The 17299-nt window shown below is 56.3% G+C and overlaps 1 protein-coding gene across 8 annotated transcripts in view; it reads right to left on the reverse strand.

The window, feature by feature from the left end:
- Nucleotides 1-17299, reverse strand: part of KCNQ1 (potassium voltage-gated channel subfamily Q member 1) — a 321605-nt gene that overhangs the window by 212789 nt on the left and 91517 nt on the right. For all 8 annotated transcript variants that reach the window (XM_066252331.1, XM_066252330.1, XM_066252332.1 and 5 more), the window contains exons 9-10: nucleotides 16913-17035; nucleotides 15951-16095 (exon numbers count right to left, since the gene is read on the reverse strand). In XM_066252331.1, the coding sequence (XP_066108428.1) occupies nucleotides 15951-16095; nucleotides 16913-17035 (268 nt within the window). The remainder of the gene's footprint in view (nucleotides 1-15950; nucleotides 16096-16912; nucleotides 17036-17299) is intronic.

Here is a 17299-nt window from a genome sequence, read left to right on the forward strand (position 1 = left end):
GCTTGCCTGTGGGCATGTGTGGGCATAAGCCTGTGCTCAGACGTGCCTGCTTTTCCGTAGCTCTGCGCACAGAGAGGGGCTAGAAGAAGAGATCTCCAGTGGCAATAAGGACACCCAGTGCCCCCTCCCAAAATTTAGGTTTATAATAATTTCCCATTTCAAAGGAGCCCCAGGACTCCTTGGAAAACTGCCTGGTTTCAGGGCTGGGGCAGAGTATGTAAAAAAATAAAATAAAAAATGAGCCTACATCTTGCTTCCCGGAACATAAAGAAATTCTTTAAAAAAAAAAGAAAGAAAGAAAAAGAAAATGTCAGCATATCACAAACACACAGAAGCCAGGCCCCCCTCGAATGGAGCTCCCAGAGGCCAAATTGGGAACGACCCCAACATCAAAATAATTAAGGGCAGTAAAGAATTATAATAGGAGTCCACAAAACAGGCGCCCAGATAATATACATCAATAGGAATAAACAAACAGCAGAGAAGAAGGCGCTCTCTCAGCGGAACGTGGGCGCACTCCCCTCCCGGGGTCACATTCCAGACGGCAGCGCGCTCCGGGCCGCAGCGACCGTCAGCACTTTTGTGGACGGGGGGTCCTGGTGCTGGAAGCAGCTCGCGATTTTGCAACCACCCCAATAAAGCCTGGCTCCAGAGAGCCTTTCATCCGCAAGACATTTCTCATTTGATAAGAAGCAGGATGTCTGCACAGCCTGAAGGCGTCTCCCACAGATTGTTTACTGGTTACGAGGCAAAGTTGGGGGGTGGTATCTGCTCAGCGGACAACTGGACAGTGTTTCCGCGGGGCGATTACAGGAACATGCCAGCCCCAGTCAGGGGCAAGGGGCGGGTGGCATCAGGGGCCTTGCGCGTGACATCCACCCACCGCTGCCCCGAGGAACATAGCACAGGGTGGGCTACGTCCCCTGGCTGCAAAGCACATGCTCAAGGGCCACCAGGAGGAAACTTCAGGCTGACCCCGCCAAGAGGCGGTGGGACGGTTGCCTTTCAAAAATAATAATAATAATAATAATAATAAAGAAAGAAATGCCACTGTCATAAAGGACAGAGACTGGACATACTCCAGACGAGAGGATGAAGGGACGTGAGAGGCGGCACTGACCCTGGACGGGATCCCACACAGGAGAGAAAGCAAGTTGCCATGTCAACGGGTGTCCGACCGGGAGTGCAGGGGATGAGGCCAAGGGGTCGGATTAACATTTACTGCAGAGGTCCCTAACTGGGCTATCTTACTGATTTTTTTTTTAAAGTAAACAGCAACATGTTTAGGGGGCAAAGCAAAATGCAGCTCACTCTCCAATGGTTCGGGAAAGAGCGTGTGAGGCGAAGACGCAGATAGGAAGGTGGTCAGATGAGCCGGCACGTGGGGGTGAACTGGTGGCCCTCGGTCCACCACATCTCAGCAGAGAGTGTCGGGTGTCTCACCCCTCCTCTTGTAACTCTTCTGTAGCTCAGAATTATTTCCCAACTAAGTTTAAAAAACAAGACCAAAACCCTGAGGTATCAGTTGAGCCCGGTAGTTCGCAACCGGGGGTGATTCTGCCTCCCTTTCCCAACCCCAGGGGACACTTGGCAATGTCTGGAGACATTTCAGTTGTCATAACCCCACGGGGTGGGTTGCTGGAATCCTGGCAGGGGCCAGGGACGCTGCTCACAGCCTGCAGTGTGCCCAACAGCTCAGGGACGCTGCTCACAGCCTGCAGTGTGCCCAACAGCTCAGGGACGCTGCTCACAGCCTGCAGTGTGCCCAACAGCTTGGCCCCATCAGTGCGGGATGGTGTGGATGCAGGGGTCCCCAAACTTTTTACACAGGGGGCCAGTTCACTGTCCCTCAGACCGTTGGAGGGCCACCACATACAGTGCTCCTCTCACTGACCACCAGTGAAAGAGGTACCCCTTTCGGAAGTGCGGTAGGGGGCCGGATAAATGGCCTCAGGGGGCCGCATGTGGCCCGCAGGACATAGTTTGGGGACGCCTGGAGGAATTCCGCCCCAGCCAGCTGATGAGATGCAGGACGGCTGGCGGACGATGGCTGGCAGGAGGGTTGGGGGGTGAGGGGAGCCCAGCCTGTGGGACGCAAGGCCTGGTGGTGACCCCGCGACACTCACTGCAATGAATGACCGATACCCACGTTCCAGGCTGATGGTGCCCCCAGGACCCGATGAGGAAGCTCCGAATACCAGCCCCTCAGACCAGGACGGTTTTGCGTGTGAAAGCGAGGTCACTGGGGTGGGCCCTCACCCAATGGGACCGGTGTCCTTACCAGAAAAGGAGATCAGGACACAGACCCGCGCGGAGGGACAACCGTGTGGGGACGCAGGGAGAGGGCGGCAGGCCACACGCGCAGGGCCGAGGCCTCCGGCGGAGCCGGCGCTCCAGCCTCCGGGACTGCGGATTGATACCCGCTGCCTAGGCCACCCACCTCAGTATTTTGTCACAGTGGCCCCGGCAGGCCCATACCCCTGGGAAGTGACCACAGGGGAATGGAAGCTCTTGTACAGAAGCACGCCGGGCGCACCCGGGGGTGCCTAGAGAATCGGGAGGGACGCCAGGCGCACCCGGGGGTGCCTAGAGAATCGCCGAGGGACGCCGGGCGCACCCGGGGGTGCCTGGAGGATCGCCGAGGGACGCCGGGCGCACACGGGGTGCCTGGAGAATCGCGGAGGGACGCGGGGCGCACACGGGGGTGCCTGGAGGATCGCGGAGGGACGCCGGGTGCACCCGGGGGTGCCTGGAGGATCGCCGAGGGACGCGGGGCGCACACGGGGGTGCCTGGAGGATCGCCGAGGGACGCGGGGCGCACACGGGGTGCCTGGAGAATCGCGGAGGGACGCCGGGCGCACCCGGGGGTGCCTAGAGAATCGCCGAGGGACGCCGGGCGCACCCGGGGGTGCCTAGAGAATCGCCGAGGGACGCGGGGCGCACACGGGGGTGCCTGGAGGATCGCGGAGGGACGCGGGGCGCACACGGGGGTGCCTGGAGGATCGCGGAGGGACGCGGGGCGCACACGGGGGTGCCTGGAGGATCGCGGAGGGACGCCGGACGCACACGGGGGTGCCTGGAGGATCGCCGGAAACCGGAAGCACACGGGGGTGCCTGGAGAATCGCCGGAAACCGGAAGCACACGGGGGTGCCTGGAGAATCGCCGGAAACCGGAAGCACGTGCACGCGCACGCCCAGCAGCAGAGGGCGCTGCAGCGCGCGGCAGGCCCCGAAGGGGAGAGAGAACGCTGTAGAACGAGGTGCTCTAGCGTCCTGGGAGGGACCCCATGTTACTGAACGGGAAAGGCAGAGACGCAGGAGAGCACGCGTCCCACGGCCCCGTGTGTTTGGGAATCGAGGCCCCCATCACGCAGCTGTCATTCACCCTATAGGATGAGCTGGGGGGGGGGGATGTGAGATGATTAACGCGTGTTACGCACACCTGAGGAGTCGGAGGTGTGACTGTTCTAAAGTGATATAATTTTAAGAAAGCTTAAAAAAAAAAAAAAGCCAGCCCTGAGATCTGTGACATGGGGACCCGCAGGGCGTATGGGCTGTTCGGTGGGGAAGGGAGGGGAAGAGGAAGGGGGAGGGGAGGGCTGGGAGGGCTCTCAGCGCAGAAGACAAAACACCAGCGGGTGTACAGGATCTGTGCGGACCCTGCGTGGGCTGGATGCATGCACGTTCTAACTCGCTCGGTCAGCACTACAATCCTGGGACTGGCCCTGCTAGAATCCCCACTTCACGGAGTCAGAAACTGAGGTGCAGAGAAGGCCGAAGCGTGTCCACTCAGCCAGGAGGAAAGGCAGAGCTGGCCCCAGCCCCAGGGAGGTTGGCTGGCAGGCTGTGCCCCACACCACACCACCAGCCCGCCACTAGACTCTTAAAGACATAATTACCATGGCGGGACCTAATTTTCCAGGTTCAGAATCTGGCAGCAGATATATTAGGTTAAAAAAATAATTATCCAATGAGTAAGGACAGGCATATATGTATATATGTATCATACTTACATCTCTAAATACATTTTTACCTGCATGTGCAGATAAAGTTTGGTGTTCTACAAACAGAGCATAAATCTTCTTAACTTAGGTCCATGGGCATTTTACAAAAGCAAGGATTTTTTTTTTTAATGCTTGGACACAAAAGAAAATCTTCATTTTATAAAAGATGGCCCCAAGCCACATTCTGTCACTGTGTAAGTCTGATAAATTACAAATAAACAGTGATTTAAAAAAAAGTACTGCTTAATAATTAAGAAAACATCTCTTAAAAGAACTATATAGATCAAAGAGGAAAAATCAAAACACAAAATAAAAACTGTAAAGAAAGCAATGAAAAGGAACATATTTCATAATAAGATCTACTTGTCACAGCTAATGCTGCAATCAGAGGAAAATTTATAACCTTTAGATGCCTTTCTAGAAGGCTTAAGATAAACAAAGTAAGCATGACTCTGAATTAACTTTTTAAAAAGTATAAAAGTTAACCAGGAAGAAGAGGAAATAAATAGCTATAAAAGTCCAAGTTGGCAAAATGGAAAACAAAATGAGCAGAAAAGGTAGTTTTCCTGATAAAATGGTAAATGCACAATAAAACATAAATCTCTCAAAATTTTTAAAGCAAAACTGGAAAGTTCAAGGAAGAAAAAAAGAGAGATGACAGATACGAAAGAACATAAAGTCACTAAGAGAAAACTTGTTTCCACCAAGTGGCAGCACAGTTAAAACCCTCGAGGAATTAAATAGCAATGCATAAATTACCCCCCAAAAGAGATGCAATAAATTTATATAGAACAAATGACCATAAAGCAGACTAAAAGAATAAAAGGGAGAGAGATTAAAGATCTTCTTGCAAACAAGTACCAGGCTCCGAGGGTTTTTACAACATCACTATGATATTTAACCTTTAAGGAGAAGATAATTCCATGTTCTCCGATCTGTTCCCAGACACAAAGAGGCAGACAGACACCACCACATACACCCGCCCCACCCGTTCTGTAAACTCAGCAGGCGGGCACACGATGGCAGATCTCTCTGCTCTTCCGAACCCTGGGCGCTGTTATTTCTGGGATCAGGTATCAGCGATGTCTTTCACCAGGCTGAGAGGACAGTTTCGGTTTTAATGGTAATGTAGCGGAGATAGGATACTTTCTGCAAGCAGCCCTCCCCGGTGGGTGTGTCTGTGGCTGGCTGTTTTTGTTGTTGTTCTAACGATCCTTTAGCAAACGGGCAGTGTCAGTGCGTGGAGCGCCTTTCTGGAAGGGTTTGAGGGCACAGATGCCCTGAATTTTCGCTGACATTGTCTCCGTGGAGTTTGTTGTATCGATATATTTTCCCCACATGGATGACTGAGCTTTGCCCACCCATTGGCATTATCAGTCTTCAGTGTTTAGTAATCAGATAAGCAAAAAAAAAAAAACAAAAAAAAAAACTTTCATTGCATTAATGTGTATTTCTCTTATCACAATCGAGCTTATCAGCATCTTTTCATCCTCAAGACTCCTTTCCTGAGAACTGTTCTTTTATGCCTTTAATCCTTTTTTCTTCATGACTTACATCTTACTAGATCCATAAAAATTTACCCTATGTCTTTGATACGAACAGCAAGTATTTTCCTAAAATTACCTTTTTTTTTTTTTTTGCTTTGCAAAATATTTTTATTTTACTTTTTTTTTTCCACTGAGGCAGAACAGACATAGGATAAAACCACACGTGTTTAAATTTTACAACTTGGTAACTTTGGACACGTGATGAAACCGTCACCACAATCAAGATGATGAACAGGGTGACCATCACTGCCTCCCCTCCCCCCAGTTTCCTTTTGTCCTTTGAATGCCTCCTCCCAAAATGGTCCCTAGTCCCCCGCCCATCCCTAGGTGACCATCAAACTGGCTGTCACTCTCGATTAGTCTGCATTTTCTGAGTAGTATGTAAGTAAGGGAGTATGGACCCCTTCTCTTTGCCTGGCCCTTTCCACTCATCAGGATTATTGTGAGATTCACCCAGGCGAGTAGTACATTACCAGTTTATTCCTTTTCACTTGTGGGCGGCATTCCATTGTATGCGTACCCTGCAACCTTCAAAAAAGTTATTTGAAACCTGATGGGCATTTATTTGGGCTGTTTCCGCGTTTTCATAAAACCACGAGGGACACTCCACGTGCGGGCATCAATGGGTGCGTAGACCCGTGTCTCCCTGGACGGATACCCAGGTCGCGTGGCAAGTGTGTACTTAAACATCATAAGAGACCTGCCAAACAGTGGATAGAGCATTGGACTGGGATGCAGAGGATCTGGGTTCAGAACCCCGAGGTCGCCCGGCTTTGAGCGCAGGCTCACCAACTTGAGCGCGGCATTGCTGGCTTGAGCGTGGGATCCTAGATGTGACCCCATGGTCGTTGGCATGAGCCCAAGGTCACTGGCTTGAACAAGGGGTCACTCGCTCTGTTGTAGCCCCCACCCCACCCCATCAAGGCACATATGAGAAGGCAATCAATGAGCAACTAAGATGCTGCAACAAAGAACTGATGCTTCTCATCTCTCTCCCTCCCTGTCTGTTCCTATCTGTCCCTGTGTGTGTGTCTCTCTCTCATAAAAAGAAAAGAAACATGCCAAGCCATTTCCAAAGCAGCTGCGCCACTGGCCACCCCCACCGGGAGCGAGTGAGGGTCCCAGTTTCTCCACGCCCTCGCCAGCAGTCGGCATGGCCGGTCTTCATGTTAGCCAATACGGCCGTTGTGTAGCAGCGGCTCGCTGTGGGTTTATCTGGCGTTCCCTAATAACTGATGGTGTTGAGCACTTTCTCTGTGCTGATCCATATATGTATCTTCTTTGATGACATTCTTGTTCAAACCTTCCACCCATTTTTATTCTTACTCAGTAGTAAGTTGTCCCTCATACGTTTTGGATTACACACAGGTCCTTGAACCGATGTATAAATGGACGTTTTTCCTGGTTTGTCTTTTCATTCTCTCCGTAGCATCCCTCAAAGAGAAGGTTTTTAAGTCTGTGATGGCCAATCAATGTGTCCTTATTCACGGCTTGCGCTCTGGGTACGTGTCCCGTCCGAGAAATCTCTTAACTCGAAGCCATAAAAAAATGTTCTCCTGTGCTTCCTTTTTATAGGTTTTTGGACTTTAGGTTTTGGCTTATGATAAATTTTGAGTTACTCTGTCATGTATGGTGCAAGGTGTTCACATTTCTGGCATACGGACGTCCAGCTGTTCCAGTGTAGCTCACGGAAGAGACCACCCTTTCTCTACCACCGTGCCTTTGCGCCTCGGTCAAAAGTCAACTGTCCAGAAACACGTTGGTCTAGCTGGACTCCATTCTGTGCCGGTGACCTGCTTGCTTATCTTTAGGCGAACACCACACCGCTAGTGGTCGCCCTCCGACTTTGTTCATCTTCCAAGTTGTTTTTAGCACGCTAGGTCATCCGCATTTCCACACAAACTCCAGAAGCAGAGTCTTCGTTTCTACAAAACGCCTGCTGGGGTTTTGGCCGGGAATCCATTCAGTGTTTTGTGATTCACGGACATGGTGTGCCTCTCTCTATCTACTATATTTAGATCGTCTTTAATCTCTCCTAGCCGTGCTTTGTGGTCTCTGGGGCATGGCTCTCATATCTCTTGTCACATTTGTCTCTTGAGCGTTTCAAATGTTTCTGCTAGAACACAGAAACAGAGCGGACTTTCGCGGATGGGTCTTCCACCTGCCCCCTTGCTGAATTCACATACTGATGCTAGGAGCCGCCTTGTGTACTCAGCCCGGTTTTCTGCGCAGATGTAACCGCGGTACTGGCAGGTAGAGAGAGAGTCTTACTTCCTTTTCCAACCGGGATGCCTCCATTTCTTACCCTCCATTTCTTACTCCACTTGCTAGAATCTCTGGTTCACTGTGGAATGCAAGTGATAAGGTCCTGACCTGCGGCGGGGGGGTGGGGGGCAGTCGGTCTTTACAGTTTGTTAGCCGTGGGGTCTTGGTTGACGACCTTCACCACGTTGAGATGCCTCCTTCCTACTTTCTATTTGCTGAGAGCTTTCATGATGAGGGGCCCTCGGATTCTGTCAAATTCTTTTTCTGCACCCGCTGAGGTAATTATAGGGTTTTTCTTATTTTTCATTTGGTAATATCCCCAACTGGCTGATCTTTAAAATGTCAATCTAACCTTGCCTTCCCGAACCCCAGCTGTCATGATGTATTATCCTTTTAATAGACTGTTCAATTTGCTAGAACTTTGCATGTTTGTGTGTGTGTGTGTGTGTGTGTGTTTTGTGGTGTATACAAACTTTCATACATACATATATGTGTATATATATACATATATGTTGCATTAATGTTCACAAGGGATACTTAGTTAAACCTTTCTCTTCTTATAAGGCCTTTGGTTGGTTTTCATATGAAGGCTTCATAATGAGTTTTTGGAAGTATTCCTGCCTTTTCAACGTTCTAGAAAATGTAGTCTAGGATTGATTTTATTTATTTTTTCGTAAATGTTTGTCAGGATTCACCCGTGAATGTGGTCCCGGAATATTCTTTGGGGTAATGTTTTTAACCACCACTTTGACTTCGGCCACCAACATAGAACTATTCAGGTTATCTGTTTCCTGAGTTGTTTATATCTTTCAAAAAATTTGCCTACTTCATCAAAGTTGCTGATTTTAAACACCTGTGTAGAATGTTGCCTTTCGACCCTTTTTAAATATCTAGAGGGCAGGCACGGCTCTCTCGCTCCTGACCCTGCTGACTCGTGCCTCCTCTCTTTTCCTCCTGATAGGTCTGGGCAGAGTTCTGTCAATTCTATCAATCTTCTAAAAAATCAGTTTTGCTTTCATTATTTTTTTTTTCTCCTCTATTGCTTTGTAGACTGGTCTCTTTCTCCTTTTACATATTATTCACCATTTTTTTCCTATTTGGCTATTGGATTTGGTGTTATAACTAGACAGACCAATTGATGGATCAATCATTTAAATGCTTTAAGTATATCCCGTCGGGTCTGATACGGACTATCTCGTTATCATTGTTTTTCTAGAGAGTCTCTGGCCTGGGGTTTTCATTTCCCCCGTGACAGGCGAAAAGGCTAAAACCAGGGACGACACCCCTGAAACCGTGAACGCTGCCCCCCGTTCCGACAGCTCGGGAATGCGTCCGGGAGCCTCCCCGCCGGGTTCCAGGTCAGTCTGCGGGTTCTGTCCTGGCCCTGCAAGCCCAGGGCACGGCGCCGTCGGCGTGAGTCCTTGACCGGACACCGCAGGAACCCACGGACAAAGAACTGCCCATGCTGGGTGGGGACAGTCACGTCCCCACCAGTGAAATCAGGAGCGGTGCCAAGTGGCCCAGCAGAACCGACCCCGGAGACGCCCAGCAAACCCGGTGTGCGGGCGTTTGGGTGAGGGACCCAGCTGTGTCCTCTCCGGGCCGTCTGTGTCCTGTCTGCTTCCGAGGCCCCGGAAAACGGACGTCTGCTGAGACCCAAGAGGGGCATCCTGTCCTCACGGGGAGACGGGCAGAGGCGGAGGCCCTTTGGACAAAGGTCTGCATGCGGAGGTGTCTGTGAGCCCCCAGGAGGCCAAGGCTGAGGGCTGGGAAGGGGAGGCCGGGCGGGCACCCCAAGCCCCATGGAGGCTTCTGCACAGCAGCCTGGACAGATGCACGGGGCCACAGCCGCCTGCACCGAGTCTGAGGGACACACTCGTTCACCTGGGCCCTGGCCCCACGGAGCAGCCCAGAGTGGGGAAGGCAGCAAGGAGGACACCGAGACAGGGCCTCTTCCCACACCCACCCAGCGAGACCCAGCAGGGGCCTCTTCCCCCAGTCTTGAGGCCAGCACGACTAACGTGGTAACTGGGATCGTCACCAGAGTTATAACCAGAAGCCCTCCCAGAGCCTGGGGTGACGTCCCAGCTTGAGACCACAGCGGGCTGCAGAGCCCAGGAGGGCACCTGGGACCCTGTTCTTGTCCTAAACAGGACGGAAGCATTCCTTCGACCCACATGACACCGTAGTGAGACACGGACCAGAAGCCACGGGAACTCCGCTCTGGTGTCCCTGCGCCCTGGCCCTGGACCTTACCAGGGAGCCTCGTTCCAGACGCACATGCCTGGGCCACACACCCCCCAGGCGCCATCGCTGAAAATCATGAGAAGTGGTCTCTGAGTCTGTGTCGAAAGTAACTTCTCCAGGGGTCGAGGGACTGAGTGTCCGGAAGAGCATCAACCTGCAATGTCAGCACCCAGCCCTCTCCCTGGGAGGCACCGTGGCTTCCCTTGTTGGGGACAGCTCTGTTGGTGAGGCCTGCTAAGTGGGTCTGAGGCCATGAAGAGCCCCTCTCTGCAAGGTTTCTTAGCAGGCTTGCTGACACGCAGCAAGCGCCCTCCTGCAGACATGCAGACCTCATCAGACAGGGAGGGTCCCCAAGTCCAAGAACAAAGCGGCAAAGCCGCATGCACCCTGGTTTGACGCCAGGTGGTCCCAGGAGTCTGCCTCCCCGAGGAGCTCCAGTGCAGACTCAACATCCCCCCCTCCCCAGGAGAGGAGGCAGAGAGAGCCTGGGACCGGCACAGGGCAGAACTGGAAACCGAGACCCCCTCCCCAGGAGAGGAGGCAGAGAGAGCCTGGGACCGGCACAGGGCAGAACTGGAAACCGAGACCCCCACAGGCAAACCTGGCCCCGCCCAGCCTGGACCGACCATAGAAGGGTGATGCAGTCCGACAAGCCAGGGGAGCCACACCCTGGCGGACGGCGTCTGAGGAAGAGTCACTTGTCGGCCTATTTTCTCAGAGTCTGAGCTGAGGCCTTCGCCCCGATGTCTGCGGCTTAGGCCGGCTTTGGAGCGTGACCTCAGTCGGTATCTACTCTGCACGGCCTGTCGGGAACCCCCATACCACGAGCGCCTGCGGTCAGTCCACCGGGTGACCCTGCACAAGCAGAGGGACGACGGGTCCTTGGTCTGAGCGCAGAAGAACCCGACAGATCAAACAAAGCCCAAGTTCACACAGCCACGTGGAAACGAGACACTGTGAGCGAGAGTCAGGGGAGGCCACGGGGGCTGAGGGGGGCGAGCCAGGAACCCCAGGTGATGGAGCTGGGGGGAACAGCAGAACGAGCCTGCTCCAGCGACCAACAAAGCCCAAGTCGGAGAGTAAGAGGAAGATACAGGATGCGAAGGTCAAGGAGATGAACCCCTCCCCCCACACACACAGACACCCACAAACACATAGACACACACAGACACATAGACACACACACACACACACACAGACACCCACAGACACAGACATACAGAAACACATACACATACATAGACACACACAGACACACAGACGCACACAGACACATAGACACACACACAGACACATAGACACACACACACACAGACACACACAGAGACACACACAGACACACAGACACAGACACACATAGACACATGCACCCGACACACACACACAGCCATACACACAGAAACATAGACACACAGATACACAGACACAGACATACACAGGCACATACACGCAGACACACACACACGGACACAGACACAGACACATACAAAGATATGCACAGACACACACACAGACATACAGACACACAGAAACACATACACACACATAGACACACACACACACAGCACACACACAGACACACACACATACACACAGCACACACATACACAGAGACACACAGACATACGCAGACACATGCACATGCACACACACACACATACACACAGCACACACAGACACACACACATACACACAGCACACAGACACACAGACACACACACATACACACAGCACACACACAGACACAGAGACACACAGACATACGCAGACACATGCACATGCACACACACACATACACACAGCACACACACAGACACACACACATACACACAGCACACACATACACAGAGACACACAGACATACGCAGACACATGCACATGCACACACACACAGCACACACAGACACACACAGACACACAGACACCAAGCCCTCAACAAGGACACGGGGACGCGGAGACGCATGCGGGAACTGAAGTAGACGCGGAGGCGAGTGAACGGGGCCGAGGTGGCCGGGGACGCAGCACAGGAAGACTGGGATGGAGGACGGAGCCCGGTCCAGAGTCCCCAGCTGCAGTGGGCGCCCGGGGAGAAATGTTCTCCAACCTGACGGTGTTGATTCTACATGCCCAGGGAAAGACACACCTACCAGACTCAGGGTCCTAGTGGATCGTAGGCAGGGTGACAAAAATAACCTGCCGGCTTGAGACACCACGGAGAAATGGCAAAGTCAAACACAAGATGCCCAGGCACCTGAGGGGGCAAGGTCGCCTCCAAAAGTCTGTCCGCAAGCCCGGTGACGCCATGGGCCGGGAGTGGGTGGCATCTCTCTCGTCTGTAGACAGAACACACACCTCAACCCATGACGTGTCCCCCGAAGAAGCCATCAGCACGGGCAGAGGCGCAGTGGATGGCGGTCTTGGGCAGGGGCCGCGCTGAGCTCCCGCCGACCTTCACGGGAGCGACCCCGGGTGGTCAGGAGGAAAGGGTTCCCGGCCGTGAGGCTGGGACTGCATGGCCGCTGGTAGATGCAAGCACGGCTCCCCCCGGGTGGTCAGGAGGAAAGGACTCCCGGCCGTGCGGCTGGGACTGCATGGCCGCTGGTAGATGCAAGCACGGCTCCCTCCTCTGTGACCCTCAGCAGACTTCACAGGGAATGACGATTCAGGGGGTCATTTAAAAAAGGCAGAACCCCCAGCACAAGGCAACAGCAGCCCCCCGAGGGCAGGAGGGGCCCGGGAGGGTCACTGAGACTGACGGCTGATGGCGACCATTGTGGGATAGGACCCTACAGGCACCGTCAGAACACAGTCCGTGCACGCGGCCTCAAAGCCCAGGGCAACAGGGACGGTCTCAGTGGTGGGCGGACGAGAGCGGGAGCCAGGGACCCACAGACTGCTGCGCTCGGCGGGCTCCTCTGCTGCAGGGCCCACGTGGGTGCGGGGCATGTCATGCCCTGAACGTCCCTTCTCTGCAGTGTTCTGGGATGAACTCAATGACCTCTCTTCTCACTCAGAAGCCTGACCATCTCTGCCTCGCCCTTCGCCTCTGGGGCTGTCCCCAAGTGCCCAAGTCTGCGGCCCCCGTCCTGCCCACTTCCAGCTCCTTGCCCCCCTGTGACAGTCACTTTAGACCCTGACCTGGCCCTCCTCCCTGCATCCTGCCTCTGGTCCCTGACCTGTGTCCTATCTGCTGGTGCAACCCCAGAGAGCCAGGTAGAGCCCAAAGCTGAGCCCCGGCCACCCCGCTCTGTGCACCGCTGGGATCTGGCCCGCCGGACATCACGCCCGAGGCCTCCAGGGAGGAGCCAGCAGACCCAAAGCAGCACTGGCTGGTGTGTGGGCGCCCCCGCGGGCATGGACGCTGAGGTGGGCGAGGTCAGCACCCACCTCGCAAGTGAGGTCACCCAGCAGCTGTGTGGGACACACAAAGGCTCTGCTGTCCCCATGCATGGCTCATGCATACCCTTCCGGCTCCTCCCCAGAGCTCTGTCTCCTCCAAGAGTCCTGTCCCTCAGAGGCCCATATGCCCTGACCCCTGGCTGTCTTGGACACCTTGCTCTTGGGATGGTCTGGGGACCCCGCCACCTCCACAGGCCTCACCTGGCCTTGTGCAGAGGGGCCCCAGACAGTCCCTGCAGAGCCAGGACAGTGTGAGCGACTGAAGGACAGGACTGTGGGGGGGGGGGCGGTGGAGAGGCCAGGCCCCCGCGCCAGCCCTCAGGAGCGAGGCTGCCAGCCACAGGGTGTGGCATCGGCCCTGCAACCGGGGCGGTCAGACCCAGCACAGCGGTGGACACCCCAGCGCACGGGAGCTGGGGCCACGGGTCCTCCCCAGGGATGGCACCGGCCAGACTCGCACCTCTGCTCCACCCCCTCAGAGACGGGGCCACTCTGGATGCCCAGGGGCCGTGTGGACCGCATAGGCTCCGGGCTGCGCCAGCTTATCGAGCTGGCGGGAAAGGAAGCCTGCGCGACGGGCGTGGCGTGCTCCACACGGGGCGCCCAACTCTCTCGACCCGCGTGCCTTGCCAGCATTCCACAGACGGCGCCGCGGACTCGGGAACACCCCGTGGGCGACCGGACGCAGCGCACCAACCACTGCGCAGTCAGCAGACGGGCGCGGCTGCCGCTGCCCACGCCCGGCCTCCCAGCAGCATCTGCAGAAAGCCCCCATTTGCACTGCCACCATGGTCCTGCCCTGCGTCGGAGCTGTGGGGGCACGGGGCATCTGCTGGCACAATTGTCCTTTGTGCCCAACCCCAGTGACAGGCAGGGAGCGCAACCTGGGGCTCACTGGCGACACGGCCGGGCTGGAGCCGCCTCCAGACAGTATGTGATGAGGGCATGGGCAATCCAGGCTCTGTCCTGCCCGCCCGACTCCCCGGGAGGGTACCCACGATGGCTCCCAAGCACAGGGCACCACAACGACTCCTTCCCGGGACACTTTCCACCCTCCTGCCAGTGGACGGTCACCAGATGCAGAGGACATGTCTCGGGTCAGCTGCCCAGAAACCGAGTCTTGGTGGGACCGGGACAGGCACCGGCCACCTGTGAGTGCAGGGGTTAGGGACAACGGGAGCTTCTCCGCCTGCCGCCTGTGAGTGCAGGGGTTAGGGACAACGGGAGCTTCTCCGCCTGCCGCCTGTGAGTACAGGGGTTAGGGACAACGGGAGCTTCTCCGCCTGCCGCCTGTGAGTGCAGGGGTTAGGGACAACGGGAGCTTCTCCGCCTGCCGCCTGTGAGTGCAGGGGTTAGGGACAACGGGAGCTTCTCCGCCTGCCGCCTGTGAGTGCAGGGGTTAGGGACAACGGGAGCTTCTCCGCCTGCCGCCTGTGAGTGCAGGGGTTAGGGACAACGGGAGCTTCTCCGCCTGCCGCCTGTGAGTGCAGGGGTTAGGGACAACGGGAGCTTCTCCGCCTGCCGCCTGTGAGTGCAGGGGTTAGGGACAACGGGAGCTTCTCCGCCTGCCGCCTGTGAGTGCAGGGGTTAGGGACAACGGGAGCTTCTCCGCCTGCCGCCTGTGAGTGCAGGGGTTAGGGACAACGGGAGCTTCTCCGCCTGCCGCCTGTGAGTGCAGGGGTTAGGGACAACGGGAGCTTCTCCGCCTGCCGCCTGTGAGTGCAGGGGTTAGGGACAACGGGAGCTTCTCCGCCTGCCGCCTGTGAGTGCAGGGGTTAGGGACAACGGGAGCTTCTCCGCCTGCCGCCTGTGAGTGCAGGGGTTAGGGACAACGGGAGCTTCTCCGCCTGCCGCCTGTGAGTGCAGGGGTTAGGGACAACAGGAGCTTCTCGTCTGCCGCCTGTGAGTACAGGGGTTAGGGACAACGGGAGCTTCTCCGCCTGCCGCCTGTGAGTACAGGGGTTAGGGACAACGGGAGCTTCTCCGTCTGCTGCACCGCAGACAGCGACGCTGTCCTCACAACTACCAATCGGCCAGAACGTTCCGGGGTGTTCCCGGAAGAGGTCCACGAGGGGAGAGGTGGAGACGGGAACGACAGAGGAGGGACGCACTGAGGAAGGGCCCATCAGGAGCCGTGGGCCCGCTGCCCACTCCACCCAGAACGGGGTGGCCAGACTCGGGGCAACACCAGCCACACAGCATGACCAAGAGAGGGCCTGGTGCCCAGCCGCCCCGAGTCCAACTCAGAACAGGAGCACACCCCTGGGGGAGGCCCGGCCTCAGGAGGGACAGGACTTCGAGCTATGGGTGGAAAGAGGGAGAGGCCTCCCATGAGCAGACGCCCGACCAGCAGAGCCACACTGGCCTTGGAGCGCTGGAGGCCCACCGGACAGCCGCGAGCCGTCTGGGAGCGGGCGGGCAGCCCCAGGGGTCAGTGGGTCAGTGTCCGGGTCCCGCCCTCAGCCCGCGCGGTGTGCGAGATTCTCACCGGGATTGTCATAGCTGTCCACGGAGAAGTGGTCTAGCCTCCGCTCCTCTGAGGCGGGCTCGCACAGGATGTGGGGGACGGTGAGCATCTTCTCTCCCGGGCTCACCCCGTTATCCTTGTCCAGTTTGAACTTCTTTTTCTTTACCTAAAAAACAAAAAGAGGACAGTAAACGGGTGGTTCGTGGGCACCCCGTGTCTGGCCCTCCACCGACCCGAGCCAGCCTCCTGCGCCCTGCAGGGGGCCCGTGGGCGGCTCGGCCCAGTGTGGCCCTGGGAGCTCCCGGCCAGGGGCCAGCACACAGGAAGCTGGCAGCAGAGATGTTTACAAGAAGACACTGGGCAGGGGTGCCGAGGCTGTGGCCCCAGAAGCTTCAAGCATGTGGGGGGGTCCACTGCGGGGCCAATAAGGGCCTCTCTGAGGACGCAGTCTGGAGGAAGGGCGGGAACAGGACACGTGGGCATCTGGGAGAAGGTTCCAGCCACGGAAACAGCAGGTGCAAAGGGAATAGACGGAGCTGGAGGCAGAGAGGTGGGTCGTCCCCCCCTCCCAGGAGGGTGTAGGCAAGAGTCAGGACGGACTCTGCAGCCAGTGCCCGCCCCCGGCTTCACTCACCACTCCACCAAACCACGAGATCGCCCAAAGCCTGCTCAAGGGCTGCCAGCCGTGAGACAAGGCCAGCTTCCCCAAACCAGGACGCCACGCCCGGCACAGGAAGCCCCACGCCGCAGCCCTCTCAAGAGCCTTCACTCCGGCGGCTGGCCGGAACTCAGTCCGTCCCCTTCCCAGGGAGCCTCCTCTGGACTGCCCAGGCCCTGGCCTGAGTCTAAGGCTATGAGGACGGCGCAGTCCAGCACAGTGTACCCCCCGGTGCCCGGAACGGTGCAGAAGCCCCAGAACAGCACCCCACAGCCTCCCCGCCTGCGGACGCCTGGCCCCGCCCTGGCAGGGGGGGTGCTGTTACCATGGCTGACTTCTTGGGCTTGGGGCTGGGGGAGACCAGGACGTGGCCCCGGGTCGGCTTCCGCACGTAGATTTTCCAGGTGGACGAGTCGGGGTTCTCAGCCGCGTAGCACCTCCATGCTGTCTGCAACCGGGAGGGGGACGCCGTGACTGGCCAGGCCACTGAGGCCCTGGGGCCACCGCCACACCAAACTGCCCTCATGTACATCTTTATGTGCATCCCTGTCCCGGGCACGTCCTGCCACAAACACGACACCACCCGGCCACCTCACGCCCCCGGCCCTGCTCCCTCCTGCCGGGTCCACCTCCGGGCCCACCATGGAGGGGGCATCCCTACCCCAACCCCGCACTGCACCCCAGCCTTCCTGAGGGGCGCCGTCTGAGAAGG

The sequence above is a fragment of the Saccopteryx bilineata genome, chromosome 1 (genome assembly GCF_036850765.1).
Source record: "Saccopteryx bilineata isolate mSacBil1 chromosome 1, mSacBil1_pri_phased_curated, whole genome shotgun sequence".
NCBI lineage: Eukaryota > Metazoa > Chordata > Mammalia > Chiroptera > Emballonuridae > Saccopteryx > Saccopteryx bilineata.